Source organism: Metarhizium acridum (genome assembly GCF_019434415.1).
Source record: "Metarhizium acridum strain ARSEF 324 chromosome Unknown scaffold_356, whole genome shotgun sequence".
Classification (NCBI taxonomy): Eukaryota; Fungi; Ascomycota; class Sordariomycetes; order Hypocreales; family Clavicipitaceae; genus Metarhizium; species Metarhizium acridum.
The window spans coordinates 308,432-324,466 of record NW_027094030.1 but is presented as its reverse complement, the minus strand read 5'-3'; the positions used below and the strand labels follow the sequence as shown (position 1 = coordinate 324,466).

Genomic DNA, 16,035 nt, shown 5'->3' with positions numbered 1-16,035 from the left:
AACGGGAATATTTTAAGATGTTTTTGTATTGATTTACTGTAAGTCATCATGTCATACGTTCTGACCACCCCTCCGCTCTTTCCCCTACCGCGTTGGTTTTCATTAATCTAACATCGTAGAAGTATGCTCCTTTGCTCCAAACGAATCGCTATGAAATGTATATAAACAACGCCGAAATTTCTCAAAACCATTGCCAACAGGATCATTGAAAAGGAAAAAAGCAAGTGGTAGGAAATCACTTCGCCGTCTAGGATGTAAAATCTATGCGAGACGAAGAGTATTCTTCACGCGACGGACAACCTCGGCCCACATGGCGTCACGCCCACTCTTCGTTCGCTGGACAGCGTCCTTGTTCTCTTGAGCACGTCGAAGCAGATACTTCATGCACTCGCCAGTGGTCCCCCAAACGAGATACTTGTAGGCGGGCAAGTTGGGAGTAGCGGAGGCGCCTGCAGCGCGTGCGGATTGGCTAGCCTCGACCAGCTCACAGCTAATTTCGTCGGCCATACCCTGCAGTTGGGCGAAGGCAATTTCGGATTTGGCACCACCAGCGTCGCAAATCGCGCGGGCCTTCTGAACAGACTCGGCGTTGTGGGTGGCAAGGACAAGATGGGCCACGGGATATTCGCCCTTGCCTTCAAGGGTGGTGTTCCATTGACGGGTCAGGACACTCGCAGCAATACCGTCGTAGCACGCGTCGGTATCGGCCTTGGTATCGAAGAAGCATTCGCGAGGGTCCGAACCAAGATAGGCGCCACGAACCAGCTTGACACCAAGTGAAAACTGGCCTTCCCGGGCCATGGCAAGGTGGCGTTCCAAAACGGCGGGAGTCTTCTTCTTGTACGCTTGGTAGGTCCCGTAGATTGTGCAAGTGTCAGGGGAGGTGTTGTACTTCTTGGCAAACTCCATGGTCCAGTCGTCAATACCATCCTGGAGAGCATCCTGCTCAGCATCGAACAAGAGACGAACGCCACGCTCGTGAGCAAGCTGGCAGATGGAATCGATAGACTTGAATAGGTAAGGGCTGGCCGGAAGTTTGTGCTTCAGCTCATGCAGAGCCAGACTGCCAGCGCCGGTGAACCTATGAGCGAGGTTAGCAAGATGGCCCTTGTTTTTTGCGAAATGAATATTACTTATACAGTACTTACTTGAGTGCGACAAAGTCGCCTGGCTGTGCCAAACGGACGGTTTCAAGAGTACCCTCAGCCCAGGGCACAATCTCGTTGTCGATGACTTTTTGGGTCTCTTGTCCAGCAGCCAACTCAACCTCCTCGGCCTGCTTCTCTGTCAAGACGACCTCGCGAGCATATCCCAGGATTACGCCAGTGAACCCAATGTTCTTCAACCTGTTAATAGTCGCCTGCACTTCAGCGGGATTCTCACCAGCACAGAACTGGGCATAGAATGACTTCTTGAGGAAGTATCGAAGAATAGGGTTTCTGTCAGGGTTAAAGATGGGGTTGGTGCTGTGGGCCAGCAAGTTCATGATCTGCAGCGACGGTGGCAGAAGCAGAGGGGAGGAAGACACGACAGTTGTGGCCAAGGAGCGGAGGATCATGCTCAAGGGCAAAACCGAGAGGGGTGCGCGGCTGGGTTCCAAGTTGGCTGGAGGAGGGACGGCACCTGGCAGCTCAGCGACGGTCGACGACTTGCGCTCTGAAGAGTGAATACCCCGACGCTGCTGGACCATGAGGGCAAAGCTGCCTCTGGGAGAAGTGGTGATGTGGCCATGGTTGGCACGAATCACCGCCGTCGCGAGAAGAGCATATGTGGATGAGAATGAGTCGGTATTGGGAAAAGTAGAGGCCCTGCGAACGGGCAAGCAAGCCAACCCACGAGAAGGCGCGGGTCTCATTGCAATCCTGTTGGCTTCGTATGAGGAGTGAAGTCGGCTGGCTCTGCCTAAGTGCTAGGTATTCGTTTTGTTTCCTGATGGGAAATGGGTGATGTGATGTGATGATGAAGAGTGGTCGAAGGTGGGAGAAGAAAAAACAAAGCGACGATTGGGTGGCGCTTTATCTTTTTCTTGGTGGTTTGGCGTTGGTGTGTGAGTAAAGTATTGATTGGGTTTGGGTGATTTGGGCTTATCAGTGAATCTTGGGAGGTAGGGAGATGGATGGGATGGATGGGATGAATGGGAGGGTGCCTCGATGGGATGGAGAGATAAGAGAGGCAGTGAGCGAAGCAGGCAAGCAAGCGAGCTTCGTTGGTGGCGATGAGTTGTGAGAGTCGAGAGAGAGCAGCAAAGTGTCCACAGCAGATTCAGCTGGGCAAACGTTTGTGGTATATTAAGATGATGATGATGTCGACGATGGTTAGTATGGACACAAGATGAAAGAAAACCCCAAAGGCCAACTCTCGTCAAAAAGGGTGGCGGCGAGGGCTCCTCTCTAATATTGGTTCCAATCTCCTTTCCTGATCGCCTTTCGCTTCGGGGTCGGTGTGTTTTTCTGTTTAACCAGGTGACCAAAAGATCGTGGGGTGGGCGGGCGTCATGGAGGAGGGCAAAAAGTCGTCTTATACCTTTTGGCTGGCCATTGCCTCCGCCAGAGCCGGGGGTCCGGCAACGGCGTTATCGTGGGACACGAAGGCCCAAGAGGGGGGGCGTGGCTCGCGAGTGTGCCGAGTAACAAACAAGCCAGAGCAAGGCAGATGCCGGCGTACGGAGGCCTGGGTATTGATAATCTCGTGCGGCGGCGAGCGGGCGGCGACTCGGACGAGCGAGCCTCTCGTCGCTTGACTGATAAAAACACCAAGACACCAGAGCACGCATCCAGCATCTGGTCCGATAAAGGGCCCACGCCAATAAAACCACACGCCCCCCGGCCAAGCCCAGAACCAAAGAGACCGCAAGAAGTGCTATCTATTACTCAAGCATTATCTCGAGCCTCCACCAGACCCGAGCCATGCCGTTCAACGCCTCCCCCCGGACTCGTGCATGCACGCCCCCCTTCTTCCTGTCAAGCAAATCATGCAGGGCCATGCCCGCCAGCTTTCCAAATCGGGTGCAAAACGATCACGTGGCCCCCCGCTGCGAAATTACTAGCCTCGACCTGGACGCCCGAGTGTAGCCGCGACTCCTCTTTTCCTTTTTTTTTTTGGTATCCCCACACTTGATATCAGCTTGCATTGGCCAATGGCCGCGTCGCGTCCTGCGTGATCCTTGTTTCTGGAATGCCTCCGATACGGCGGATAGGACCAGCCGTGTCAGAGGCAAAAACACCCAAAGAAAGCTGTTACTTCCCGTTGCACACCGTAACGTCGTAGGTACCTTTTTTAAGAGCCGCCCCCCAGCTCGACAGACCGATGCAAAAGCTTTCGCGGGCCGTGGACGCTTCGAGAGAGAGATGTGCAGTGGGATCTGGGCACAATCTTGCAGAGTCGTCATGCTGCACACCAGGGACAGAACAAGCGTTCACAGCCTGCGTCTGTGAGTCTGTGACGACGCCAATGTCTCACCTTGGCCAGTTCCATTTGAGGGGGCCCAAGGGGAGGGGCCACACAGCGTACATACGCACCGCATCTCTCGCTCACCGAACAAGTGAGCAAGACGAGGAGTTTTTTCCGCACGGGGAAGGCACGGAGCACTTTCAACCCCAGACGGCCACATGTACGTATCCATTGGGGGGGAACAAGGGACGCGACGCGCATCTGGGACAAGCATGACATGTAGGTGATGGACCACGGGCCAGGCTGCAAACAGCATCACGTAGATGGACTAATACGTGGCATAACCCATCGGGAACCAATGGTCTTGCTGTTCGTTTCATGTCCATTGTTCCCCGACGCTCTGTCCATTTCTTCTAGCCGAATTCCTATTTTGATGCCTTGTCCCTTGACCCCCTTTCCCCTCACTTGATCTTCTTCTTCTTCTTCATCCCCCGTGAGCTAGTACTTTACACAATGGGCATACCCCGGTATCCCCGGACTTTTTCGCTACGAGCTTCTGTAGTGCGTGGTAATATGTAATACCGAAAGAACGATGTCACAGTGACGCGGCACCACTCCCGTGCTCCATAGTACGACACTGCGCTCGATTAGAAATACATGACCAAGAGAAGGGTAGTGTCTTTGTGCATCGCATAATTGTGTCACGTAAAAGGGGTGGAGAGTATGGGAACATGGCCCTATGGTGGTAGCAATTTTTGGTCGAACCCATTTGCGATTCATGGTATGCGACTTGGGTTTGTTTCTGGGTTTGGGGATGGTCACTCGTCGTCTCCGTACGTACGTATTACTTCTTGTATTACTCCGTATCGTAGCGTCATTCTTTGCTCACCAGGTCAAGTGACCCGCAACCAGCCACTGCCGGTAAGGCCGAAAGTCGGACCCCGAACCCACAATCCGCTTTAGAAGGTATGGAACCCTTCGCATGGCGTCGGCAGCTGCAAACCCAAGTCCAGGGGCAGTTGCAAACAGTCCTCCCCGCAGTGCTTCCATTGATAGCCCCGAGGCTCTGGGCAAGCGATGATGATGACGATGATGACGGAGCAGCGGACGGCATACTATTGGGGCCACAAGGCCAATTGCCGTGGCTTCCAGCTACCCACTGCACGAGTGTGTACGCAGTAGTTCTCCGGCGCTAAAAAAGAGATGGGTTGGTTGGTGTGACTGCATGGCAGTGACGATGGATGCGAAGTTGGTGCGTGGATAAGCTTTCTGGTCGAGCAACTTGGCTACCGCGCTGCGACTAGGGTTATCATTGGGGCCGGCGCCGTTTTGGTCTGTGGTGCGTGGTGTCTGCCATCTTTCGTCTCAAGCACCATCGACGCCGGCGCTTGAATCTGGTCGGGCTGCGTATGCGTGGCTAGTTGGAGATCCAAACCGACGTCGGAGGCTCTCCACATACCCTATCGGTCTACCGCGGGCCAAGCCTACGAGGTCCTGTACCCCCCCGTACGCAAGCCCAAACAGCAGTCCAAGCTTGGCCGTGCGTCCAGCTGTTGACAGCGAGAACCTATCTAATCCATGCAGCCGAAAGTCGGTGCCAGTTAGCCACACGTCTCATTTGCATTTGTCTGGTACCCGCCACTACAACGCGATAAGAAAGCCGACACTTGCCATGCCTTGTATGGGTCCTTTGATCTGACAACCAACTGCTCATCAAGTCTTTCAGGCGCCTCTAGACTGACACCAGAGAAGAAACAGGCAAGAGGCTTGGCTGAAGGGAACGGAGTGGGATTGTGTAATTGGAATCGGACGGGAGGGGGGCGAGGTTTGAATTTGAGAAAAGGGTAAAATGTGGGCTTAGACACGCAGGTCGGAGAGTTAAACCCGGTGCGGCTCATGGAGATCATGATGCCCGATGTGTAGACGTGATAGGTACTGAATGTGCGATTCCATCGAGATTCCACTTACGGCATAAGGAAAACGCGCCCGCTACGGTCAACGTCGCCATTGTCGTCGAAAACATGTCGCTGCTGCCTCGATAGCGGTCAACGGTGCTTTCCAGTCCCAGTGCTACAAAGCTCCAGAAGCTTGTCTTGGCCCCCATTCGGAAACCCTCACGGATGCCACCCTGCATTGCGTGATAATTTTTGGATTTGTGATAGAGATACCAGCCCGTCGTAGTGTCGGGCATCTTGTGTGCGTGTTCTGCCCGGAAGCGGAGCTGAGCCATCTGGCCGCCCTGCATGGCACCAAGCGTGAAGCCAATCGCCCCCGACGAGACCGACCCGAGCAGAATGCGCGCCGGCGTTGAAATGGACAGCCTGGGGTATGGATCAGATGGAAATGCATCGTGATCGTGGAACGCTGAAGATGAGCGTGACGGCGTGGGTGTAGAGGTGGTGGGCGCAATCACATCTGTGGAAGCTGGTAGATCCATGACGGAGCCCCGTGTCGCCTTCATTGCGTACACAGTCCAAAAAGAGAGAATCCGTGCTCTGGGGTCAGGTTTGCGAAATCTCAGAACTTTGCTGTGCCAGCCTTTTTATGGCGAGGCTTTCTACTGTGCGTCAGAGTGTTCGTCCCTTTCGTCACGTTTTTTCCTTATCACGTCGCCTCGTCGATCTTGCGATAGGGGTTGGATTCAGTAGGCTTGTTTGCGTTGGATGACGTGAACGATCCCAGCCGTCAGGGGATGGGTGATCAAGGCTGCCGCGGCGTTGGAATATAGGTGTGAAGTGGTTGAAAATCAAACAAAAATCAACAGTACAGGTTGCCGTTCTCGATCAACAACATCGTTAGGAAGCTATCTTTGAGATGCCGTTTTTCCCTTTCTTTTTTTTCAACGTCGTTAGCCTCGAAAGTGAAAGTCGAGGGTCCTCACCGGAGCGGAGTTTCCGTGTGCCGTCCTCCTCGTGTGCGCCACACACGAGTTTAGCCACAGCGGAAGCTGGGAAAAGCCAAGTTGTAAGCTCTCACGTGATGGGATAACTCTTTTTCTGAAGCTTCACCAAGTGGTCGACTGTGAATCTAAAGAGAAACGACCCGACTTCATGGCCGTCTCCATTACACAAACCGCAACGTTCTCACGCAAAAATGGCACGTCGTGATTATATGCAACTCGTGCCGTTCACTATACTAACACTTCCGACAGACTACCGTGGATGACGGCCACATCTCGCTACGCCTCAAGCACGGCATTCACACAATCTTCATGTTCGCAGATGCACAGGCACCCATGTCCGAAGTCACCAAGGAGCTACTTGAACTTCTGAGCGAACGATATCCGGATGGCCTCACCACAGCTATGGCACCGCAAAAGACTATGACAATCCCTGCAAATCCCAAGGTAGCCTATGGAGTTCTCAACGTGCCCAACGACCCCTCCAGGGGATGGAAAAGAATCAAGACTGGCGAAGATGAAAGCAAAACTCCAACTGCATGTGGATTAAAGAACAACAGCATCGTGGCATTCACCTTTGTGTCAGACCCCGAAGACGGGGATGTCTTGTTTGAGGTGGAATGGCCAAAGGACGATGACGAAATGTACGACCAAGCAGGGTGAATCACGCCATAATTTTCATTACAAGATGGTGAACAAGACTAGTCTCACGACACTATTTTTTTGCTCCGATATAGGATGGAACCACCTCGAAGCGCTTCGGCTATCAACGCAGCAAACAAAGATGGGGTCAATGGGTCGCAATTTCGCGTCTCGAGTCAGACCCCACCACCAACCCCCGAGCTGAATCTGCTTATCAAACGAGGTGGAGAGGATGGGACAGCTCAAGCTTCAAGGGAAAACAGACCTCTTGTTCATGGGGGATTCAATTACAGCATTCATGCGCGTGGGGTAATGCATTATAGAAGAAAGTTTTCCTTTTGGCGTTTGAATACTATACCTTGGGCGTCTCTTCAGTTGGTCCCGTGGCGTCGGCAATCGCAAGTTTGTCAGAAAAGGCAAAAGCATCCCATGGTCTTGAAGGAGGGATGTACCGGGAATATACAGAAGCGTAGATCTGAATTTCTCCCTGGATGCGAGGTGCAACCCGTCTGTTACGTGACAAGCCGCTCCGGCACTCGCGGCAGAGAGCTCAGTGGTGGGAGATTCCAGCTGGGTAATAGTTTAAAGAATACGTGTACCTTCGTCCTCTCTTGGCTCCTTTACGTGAAGCCAGTGACCGTGTTACCGAAAGTTATCGACTGGGCAGTACCGGTGTCACTCATGTATGTTTAGACTCGGGTCGGTTGACGTGAATGCCGTCTAGGGTAGCGCACAGAGATGAGGACACCGCAGATGCAAAGAAAAGCCCATGCGAAAGTTACATTGAGCGCGACCAGTCGAGGCACCAAGCAGATGCAGAGCCTCAGTATTGAAGAGGCGAAGGTCCTGTGGCGGCATGCATCACATGTCTACCCGTTCCTTTAGGTTGCAGATGCAACGGGGCGTGGAACAAATGACACGTAATATCTCAACCCAGGATGATGGGCTCAAGCTATATAATTGGCCTTTTTCGAAAGGAAAATACTCTAGTCTTGCTCCGTACTCAGGGCTTACCCTTCATTTACACCTTGTATCACATTCTCGCCTGCTCATTTGAGACTTTGACTGGCGAAAAGCATTTTCCAATTATAAACCCTGATGGAAGCACCCCGGTCATTGAGCTTTCATGGCACTTTGACAACCGTTACACAAGTCTATCGGAGAATTAAAATAAAGAATCCAGCGCGTGTATTCAAGAATGTTGAAGGTCTGCTGACAGTGTAGGCAGATGAACTAGACGTACTGACTTGCTCATAACCGAAGGCCACCCGAATATGAATGGTATGCTTTGTTTTTTTTTACCCCAATAATATATAATGCCGTGTGATATCCGTCTCGGTCCACTGTTAGCCGCCGTGTGTTGGTAGCCAAGACGTTGCCCGCCATCTTGTCATGCTTGACCCAGCAACCACGCCCGATGACGCCGATGCCATTGTAAGCAGTCTAGCCTCCTCTAGCGGAGGGCAAAGAAAAGTTGTTTCGCCGCGGTTACGATGCGGACATGCGTTTGTGGAGTTGGGGTAATCTTGATAAGAATGGCAGATCGAGATGGCCGGCCCAGATTAGCGACAAAGACTTGGAGAAGTGGATCGAGCGGATTCCAGCACGGGACGAGACTTTGCCATTTCATTTTTCTTTTTTTGAATTTTGTTAAGCCAATTTGGCTATTGCGCAAAGCGACACGGAAACAGCCATGTACGTGGGTCTCACGGCTTATACCGACTCTATGACGCGCCGATTATGGCGGCAATGGAGCACTCTCCAGACAACCTTGCATAAATACGACCCCCTCTGGACCATCTCGGCTCTTTTGGGGGGACAGGGATCGTATTGAATCTATTGCGAAAAAATAGCAAAAATGAAGGGCAAAAACGACGTTATCCGCGAGTTCAACGAGCTCGTCAACATGTCGGCAGCGGAACTAGAAAAGTGGCTCAAGTCCGGTGATTCCCAGGCCGCGGGATGGTCCAAGGAAGATGACGGCGGCGGCGAATCCGTCGGCCACGATAGCGGGCGCAAGATTGTTCAGATTCTCAAAGACAATCCGCAAAAGAGCCCAGACAAGTACACTGATGACCAGATTCAGCACATGAGAAAGGTGGTTTCATACTGGTATGGTTTTCCTTTTCTCCTTTTTTCCCTTTTTACTTTCTCCTTTTCAGGCAGAGGTCCAGTCCCGCACCGCGATGTCATTTCTTCCAACTGACACCGTGGTGCTAGCAAGCGGCATTTGGCCCAGGAGAGCAAAATCAACGACAACAAGTCCGTTGAAGAAGTCAAAAAAACAAAATCATATGCGTCCCTGAAGAACTGGGGCCACGACCCCCTCAAGGAACGACAAGGTAATGGCGATGAGGATGACAATGAGGATGCGGGCGAAGACGAAGAGGAAGAGGGAGACGAAGAGGAAGACGAAGAGGAAGAGGAAGAGCAAGTGGAAGAGGAAGAGGAAGAGGAAGTGGAAGAGGAAGAGGAAGAGGAAGTGGAAGACGAAGACGAAGAGGAAGACGAAGTGGAAGACGTCGGTACAAAGAGGGCTTCCAAGGACAACCAGGATGGAGAGAACAAGAGACCAAGGACGCAAAAGTCGGCCCCCAAGAGCCAGAAAAACGGCCACAACGGCGCAACAAAATCGGCAAACAAGCAAGATACCACAGACGATGCCGAGACTGAGCAAGACACCCAGGAATCTGCCTCCGATGAGGATGGCCAGCAAAGTAAAAAGACTGAGAGGAGCAACAAGAACGGGTCTTCTGGTAAGAAAGGACCAAACAAGGGAGACACAGTAAGTTGGAACTGGGGCCAGGGCCAGCCAGAAGGCACGGTGAAGGACGTAAAGCACGAAAAGTAAGCACCTCGGCATGCCTGTTCTGGAGGTGATTTTCTAACATCGCGGCAGAGCTTCGGTGACGACTAAGAAAGGAAATACCGTCTCGCGAGACGGCACCTCTGAGAATCCTGCCGTGGTTATCGACGCGGGATCCTCAAAGGCGGTGAAGCTCAATAGTGAGCTAAATTAGTTGCTGTTCCTGAGGCAATGTATGGCCGTTTGCCATGGCCCGTCTGGATACACTGGCCCAAGTATAAGCTTGCTCCAACATGTACCACCATCATTTGGCCAACCGTACGACCACATGTCCAGCGTGACATCTATTTCTCAGAAGCGACCCCCTGTGAGAATTATACCGGCACATGGCCTTGTCACAGGGAGTCAATTACACTCGTCACACATGCCGTCACTGAAGCAGATGGCAGCTCCGGGCTGGAATTCCGCTTCCGCGCAACGCCCGGCAGTCTTTGCACTGAATCAAGGCCGTAATTTCATTACATGTATTAAAATGGCTGGGACTGATGTACTCTGGGTTGCTTCATAAGCCGCCTAGGTAGACATGTCTCTTACTTGCCATGACGTGCGCGGTTGTCAAGATTGTCTGGCAACTCTCGGCCGACGTGCTACCCACACCAAGGGCGCAGAGAGGTCATTCGAATAAGGCAAAGTAGCGCAGGAAGACGGCATGAGAATGGCCAGCTACGAAAATGGTTAAAGTAGTACGTAAATATGCATAGTGTTTCAATGAGACTTTTGGGCACCTAGGTATATCAGACTGTTGTGGTGCTACGTCGTCGCAATAATAACAGGGGAAATGGTGTAGGGGTTCTCACATTTGCTTTGCATGTAGAAGGTCCGGGGTTCAAATCCCCGTTTCTCCAGTTGTGTTGTTGTTATTTTTTTGCCCTCGCTTGAAAGTCACCCCCCAATTCCACTGCGCAGTCCATGTTTCTTTTTTTCTTTTTATTTATTCTTGAAACAAATTCAAAATAGTACGTGAAACCTCTGCTGTTGAACTACAATCTAACCCACGATGCCACGGCCACCACGAATGTGTGCGAATATCCATGCCCGTATCTCATCAAAAGGCAAGAGTCTTGCTTAAAACACTGGCAGAGCTCCAGACGGCGTGGATAATTCAGGCTCCACCCCTTTATTGTCACTTGTATTCCGCACACAGGTAGTAGCACGGTTCCTCTTCAAATAAGCGCCAGTGTACAGTGGGAGGCAAAAGGTATTTAACCAGATCACGTACCTGGCTGTCACGCGTTATGTTATAATATAGTAGAGTATATTGATCTATGCTACCTGGAGGGTAAAAATATTCTGCCATAAACGGTACCTCTCCGACCATTTTATATCACCTCCCAATGTACGTTTCTCGTAGGTGGCAGGGAGGTCTCCTTCATGAGAAACATGCCAATCTTGACCAAGTACTGCTTGCTAAACATTGAAATGGGCAAATGCTCGAGCAGCACACCGTGGAGTAGACACGAGTCCTCATACAAGGCCACGGCATATATGCACCGAGACCCGTAAGAGATGGACTTGAGCGACGCCAGCATGTCTTCTGTTCCATGGGTCTGGCCAAAGGATCTGGCCTCCTTGCCGGCGCCCAATTGGGGAATGCCAATCACGAGGCCGGCCACTTTCTGTGCCGCGGGCTCATCGTGGGAGGTCATGGACACGCCAGCTGAGCGCATCGTCACGCTGGCGTCCTCGTTGATTGTCCACGTCGAAACCGCTTCGTGGTCCGTCTTGTCGACAAAGGCCGGGTTGTAAAGGACGTTGACGTTGTTGAACCAGCCTTCCGAGTTGGAAAATGGGAGCATGCTGCCTTCGAATTCGGCCCGCATGGTCACCGGGAACAACTTGGATACTTTGCTCGGCCGCTGCAGTCTGCCGTGGCAGTTGTAGAATTGGGCTCCGAGCTTGGTAGCTGCTTCGCGCACGAATGAAATTGGGTACTGGTTGAACAGCAGCGGCTCTTTGGTCTTGTTGTGAATGCTCCTCAGATACCAGTCTGTAACGCCTATGGCTGACATGATGGCCGGAGCGCGGCTTGACGTCGAGCGCCGGTTGTTCGAGTGCACCAGAACTGGAATAGGAGAAGCATCTGTTAGGACTTCTTCGAGGCGTGTCAGATCGGAGAGGTTGTATATATCCTGTACTGCAGTTGGAAACACCAAGCTTTGCGCGCTGGCCTTGGCATCCTTCATCCCGTCCGAATACCAGCGGTTCTTGGAGTCGTCCGTCGGATTGGTCAACATGTGTTGACTTTCGAAACAGAGAAACATGAGGGCTCGGAGGGGGATGGGGGTGCCGCATCTGTCTTGAAGCCTTTCCCAGGAACTAGTATACAGCTCGATGTCGGGGCATAGAGCACACTCCTGCAGCGTCCACAGAGACGAGAACCAATTTGCAGGCTCGATTGGTCCTACCAAGTTGTCCGCGGCCGGCGAGCCTTGAGCAAGTCGTTTCGTCTTCATGAGCTCCATGGGCACCGAGGCCGACCTAGTTGCCTCCAGCAACCTGTCCTTGACCAGCTCTTTTCCGCCGGCAGATATAACCGCCCATACTTTGAGGCTGATCCAATCCAAGGCTTTGAGCACCCCGTCCCACGAGTTGACGTCGTTGATCCAGGCAATGCAGCCGCTCGACCCCTTGAATATGGAGGCTTGATTGGCAATTTCTTTACGGCTTCGCAGACTGCGGGCTTGGGGGATGCAAAACAAGTCTATCCATATGTAACGCCGCCCCAACTGATGAAGCTGCCCCGGGAGACTCTTGACGTCGAATATCCTGTTCTCTGGGACAGGCCAAGGCACTCCAGGGACGTCTGCCTTGGTCCTTGTATTCCAGCGACCCCAAGTATGGCTGATGCAGACATAGTCGGGGCACCTAGCCAGGTCTTCCACGACCACGGTTTTATCATGCTTGCTATCCCACAGATAGTAAGGATTATCACAGGTTTGGGCCCATGCCCTACGCAGGCCTATATGCTCATTCTTCACCACAACGGGGTACGCCACTTGCCGCGTCGCAGTAGTAGGATAAAGCACTGCATATGCCATTTGCTGCATGGTGGCCATGCGTGCCGCTTCATATCGCGCAATTTGCAGATTTATGAGATAGACCCGCCACACATTCGGCTCCCAACTAGGTGGGTGGAATTCCCGGAGGAGAAGGAGAAATAGCTTCCCATGATATTTGGACTTGTCTGTCTGGATGTCCCGGGCAATGGAGGCAAACTTCTCAACTGACAATGTGTACCAATCCAAGGTAGGAACCGATCTTTGACTCTCAATGTAGTTTCGCATCGCGTCTACAAGCTCCCTGTCGCAGTACGTGGCTGCCCACCAAAGTCGCAACAGCCGGTAGGATTGCTGCTGCGTGGGCGACATGGCGTTGCGGAAATTCTTGTCCTTTTCCATCAGCTCGCTCATTTCCTCCCAGTCACCGAGAAGAGATGTCCAGCCATAGAGTCGGCGATTGTCTTCATGCTCAGGCCGGCCTTGGTATCTTGCCAGGTAGACCCAGAGCGGGCATATGTGCCACAGTCGCTCAGGATACGGCTTGAACATGCCCCTTCTCGATGCCAGCCACTGCTCGTTGTCCGCTTCATATTCATCCTGCCAACTCAGGCGTGCTGCCCCGACGACTTTGCGACGTCGGCTCTCAAGTTCGCTGTAGCCCTCCCATAGTTTGTTTACGCTGTCTTGCCACTGATCTGAAAACAGGTAGCTGATGGACATCTTGCGCTGGTGCTCGGGGTAGACCTCTGCCCGCCACTTCTCCAGAGCGTCGGTGATGTCGGCTGCAGCAGTCGACATGAGATGGAGCCCTTCGCCAAGCTGGCTGATATCGGCTGCAGTAGTAGTCGACGACATGATGGTACAGAGTGCCTTGCTTAGCCGGCCACAACTTGGACCGGCTGCTCCAGAGCGTAGCCAACTTGTCGTTGTACTTTGTGCGAGTAAACGATCTTTGGTTACGACGGGGAAGTACGGGTCAACTGCTTCTTTGGTTGTGATGACAATTTTGGGAAAAGGAAGAAGCAAAGCATTGCCGCCCAGCACTCGTAGAAGTGTACAAAATGTGGAGAGGAGAGCGGAAACCGCGGCGATATGGCATATTTCTACTTCTTACTCTCTGTCGAATCCTTGTATGATTCACAAGTATTGGATGGCTAGGCTGGGCTATGCCGCTAACATGCCTGCAGATGCATCTTCAGCTCGTCGAACTCTTGCAGGTATATAAAGGCCCAGCCTCATCCAATAGGCCCCCTGTCGACCAAACTAGTAGACCTGCCTCCCTTTTCGCAATCGCGATACAAATCCACTCTCGAGAAACAATGTCAGACGAGGGAAACACAGCGCTTGCAGCTCTGGGCGCCCTCTTGGGCTACGTTGGCGCAGAGGCGGCCACGGTAAGCCCATTCGAACACCTCCTCTGGCCGAATCGCTACCTGTGCAACTTGTCCGTCTCGTCGGTATTTGCGATAGTGGTATTGACGCCCATGGGTGGACCGATGCATAAGGCTGCCCTTGAGATTCTCGACACTCTCTATACCCACGGGCTCTTCCAAGGTCAGCATCGCGGCCATATGCTAGGGACGGCGTTTTTCAAGGACATTGGCTGGACACATACCTTGTGTAGCCCCGGACAGGAACCTCGGACGAAGCCGTCTCGCAACTGCTTATGGGCCATGGCCCTCGCTCTGTTACACGTTCCAGACTTGAAGCAGAACAGCCAGGACGGCCAAGAGTCACCCGCTGAGAGGCAAGAGAAGGGAATGGCGCTCAAGAACACATCCATTAGGGCCTGGACGTCTGTCCACCACTTGACCTTTTCCCCGGCAACGATAAAAGACAAGAATTCCAGTCTTCCATTTGTCAGGGAAGATGCAAAGACGCCCAATGTTTCCGTATTTGCAGCGATTATTCTTGGAGAGCTCACAGCCATCGTCACCGCCGTCGTCCTCATCGCCGTCGCGAGGACTCCATGGGCTGCGTTGTGGCTTGCGCCGCTGGCACTGAGACTCCTGAGCGCTGTATTCACCCTCCATCGCGAGCCGCTGATACCCGTCACGGAATCAATGGCCAAGGATGAAAATGATGTTTTCGAGATTAACTGTCCTCAGTCGAGCGGCAGCTTCATGATATTCACAGGTCCCCCAGCCATTGTGTCGCAATTCATGAGACACTACGGCCATCCCGTGCGACATCGCGCCCGAGAGATATTTCAGCTGGTCATTGTCGTTTTGTTGGGTGGCATGTTCCCCCTGGGCTTGACTCTCTCAACCCTCCTAATGTCCCGAAACTTGCAGTACGTCTGGATCGGGTACCAGATCTACCTGGTCGCGGTCCTGCATCTCGCCAGGTACTCGCAGTTGGTCAAGAGCGTCTCGACACATGCTGCCATTGCCGATGCGTTTGACAGCCGAGGAGGCGACCTGTCCAAGGGGCAGTCCATCTTATTTGGACAGGCGCGACATGGTCCCGAGACAATCCGGGTCGACCTAGTCGTCACTTATCACCAGAGGTATCAAGAAGGAAAGGAAGCGGCAGAAAGGCTTCTGGGTAGACGTTTAGATTTGACGGACGATGATTCGTCGCAAGACGGCAACGCCGCCACGACGGAACAGGAGACGTCGTTAGACATGGCAAGCACGGACGTGTCAGAGACCAATCATGAGTAACCGGCGCACGGACTCCATGTTGTAAAGGAACTACTTACACCATGAAACAAGTGAGCTATTTTATTTAATGGGCAATTGGTAGAATAGAGTAGAGCAGCTACAAGTATGGGCCGACCTAGCTTTCAAAGAACTGTCTTGTATAATGCAAATCATGAGTCCGTTAATCGCATACTTTTGACTTGCACACCAGGCTGCAAAATAAGCACATGCGTAGGCGTTGCGTCATCTTTTAGCCAACATTGAAGTCTAATGGGGGGTGTCAATAGATAAACGGGTAAGCATACCTGCCCTCGGAGCCACTGGTGCTTGATGGACACATGGCAAACGGTAGCATCAGTGCCTAATTGGGTGGTTCATGGCATACATAATCGTCACAAGTAAATACAACGCGGTTCCAAGGAGTACACATGCACCGGGAATATAGTCTGTGGCGGAATATATTCGCCCACCAAGAAATATATACACTAATCTACTATATTGTAGTATAGGGCGCGATGGCCAGGTACCTGACCGGGTTGAATACTTTTTGCCCCTCACTATACATCGTACAGCAGATTGTATTTACTACAAGAG

General features: G+C 52.4%; 7 protein-coding genes and 1 non-coding gene across 8 annotated transcripts; 5 read left to right on the top strand and 3 right to left on the bottom strand.

Annotated features, from left to right (window-relative positions):
* Positions 1–17: 17 nt before the first annotated feature.
* J3458_015485 (uncharacterized protein) lies at positions 18–2,635 on the bottom strand. The gene is made up of 2 exons (XM_007814741.2): positions 1,149–2,635; positions 18–1,081 (listed from the first exon to the last, which is right to left on the bottom strand). Exons 1-2 carry the CDS (start codon positions 1,853–1,855, stop codon positions 262–264), a joined length of 1,527 nt encoding a protein of 508 aa, XP_007812932.2. The 5' UTR covers positions 1,856–2,635; the 3' UTR covers positions 18–261.
* Positions 2,636–4,755: 2,120 nt separating this feature from the next.
* J3458_015484 (uncharacterized protein) lies at positions 4,756–5,851 on the bottom strand (the record flags this gene model as incomplete). The annotated part of the gene is made up of 2 exons (XM_007814740.2): positions 4,756–4,961; positions 5,359–5,851. The coding sequence occupies 2 exons, from the start codon at positions 5,849–5,851 to the stop codon at positions 4,756–4,758; spliced, it is 699 nt and encodes a 232-aa protein (XP_007812931.2).
* A 632-nt stretch (positions 5,852–6,483) lies between these two features.
* Positions 6,484–6,952, top strand: J3458_015483 (uncharacterized protein; the record flags this gene model as incomplete). The annotated part of the gene is made up of 2 exons (XM_066120786.1): positions 6,484–6,486; positions 6,542–6,952. 2 exons carry the CDS (start codon positions 6,484–6,486, stop codon positions 6,950–6,952), a joined length of 414 nt encoding a protein of 137 aa, XP_065974114.1.
* A 1,837-nt stretch (positions 6,953–8,789) lies between these two features.
* J3458_015482 (uncharacterized protein) lies at positions 8,790–9,951 on the top strand (the record flags this gene model as incomplete). The annotated part of the gene is made up of 3 exons (XM_007814738.2): positions 8,790–9,043; positions 9,152–9,778; positions 9,831–9,951. The coding sequence occupies 3 exons, from the start codon at positions 8,790–8,792 to the stop codon at positions 9,949–9,951; spliced, it is 1,002 nt and encodes a 333-aa protein (XP_007812929.2).
* A 21-nt stretch (positions 9,952–9,972) lies between these two features.
* J3458_015481 (uncharacterized protein) lies at positions 9,973–10,305 on the top strand (the record flags this gene model as incomplete). Its single annotated transcript, XM_066120785.1, has 1 exon — positions 9,973–10,305. The coding sequence occupies one exon, from the start codon at positions 9,973–9,975 to the stop codon at positions 10,303–10,305; it is 333 nt and encodes a 110-aa protein (XP_065974113.1).
* Positions 10,306–10,569: 264 nt separating this feature from the next.
* On the top strand, positions 10,570–10,642 carry J3458_015480. The gene has a single exon. It is a non-coding gene; the product is annotated as a tRNA-Ala (tRNA).
* Positions 10,643–11,030: 388 nt separating this feature from the next.
* On the bottom strand, positions 11,031–15,626 carry J3458_015479 (uncharacterized protein). Its single transcript, XM_007814737.2, has 2 exons — positions 14,412–15,626; positions 11,031–14,340 (listed from the first exon to the last, which is right to left on the bottom strand). Exon 2 carries the CDS (start codon positions 13,649–13,651, stop codon positions 11,117–11,119), a length of 2,535 nt encoding a protein of 844 aa, XP_007812928.2. The 5' UTR covers positions 13,652–14,340; positions 14,412–15,626; the 3' UTR covers positions 11,031–11,116.
* J3458_015478 (uncharacterized protein) lies at positions 13,759–15,624 on the top strand. Its single transcript, XM_007814736.2, has one exon. It carries the CDS (start codon positions 13,963–13,965, stop codon positions 15,460–15,462), a length of 1,500 nt encoding a protein of 499 aa, XP_007812927.2. The 5' UTR covers positions 13,759–13,962; the 3' UTR covers positions 15,463–15,624.
* Positions 15,627–16,035: the final 409 nt, after the last annotated feature.

Excerpts from the sequence above, each read along its gene's own strand:
- J3458_015479 (XM_007814737.2), bottom strand. The coding sequence starts at position 13,651 with ATGTCGTCGACTACTACTGCAGCCGATATCAGCCAGCTTGGCGAAGGG.
- J3458_015485 (XM_007814741.2), bottom strand. The coding sequence starts at position 1,855 with ATGAGACCCGCGCCTTCTCGTGGGTTGGCTTGCTTGCCCGTTCGCAGG. Across the intron at positions 1,082-1,148 it reads GGCGACTTTGTCGCACTCAA|GTTCACCGGCGCTGGCAGTC; the intron begins GTAAGTACTGTA and ends CCTCGCTCATAG.
- J3458_015478 (XM_007814736.2), top strand. The coding sequence starts at position 13,963 with ATGCCGCTAACATGCCTGCAGATGCATCTTCAGCTCGTCGAACTCTTG.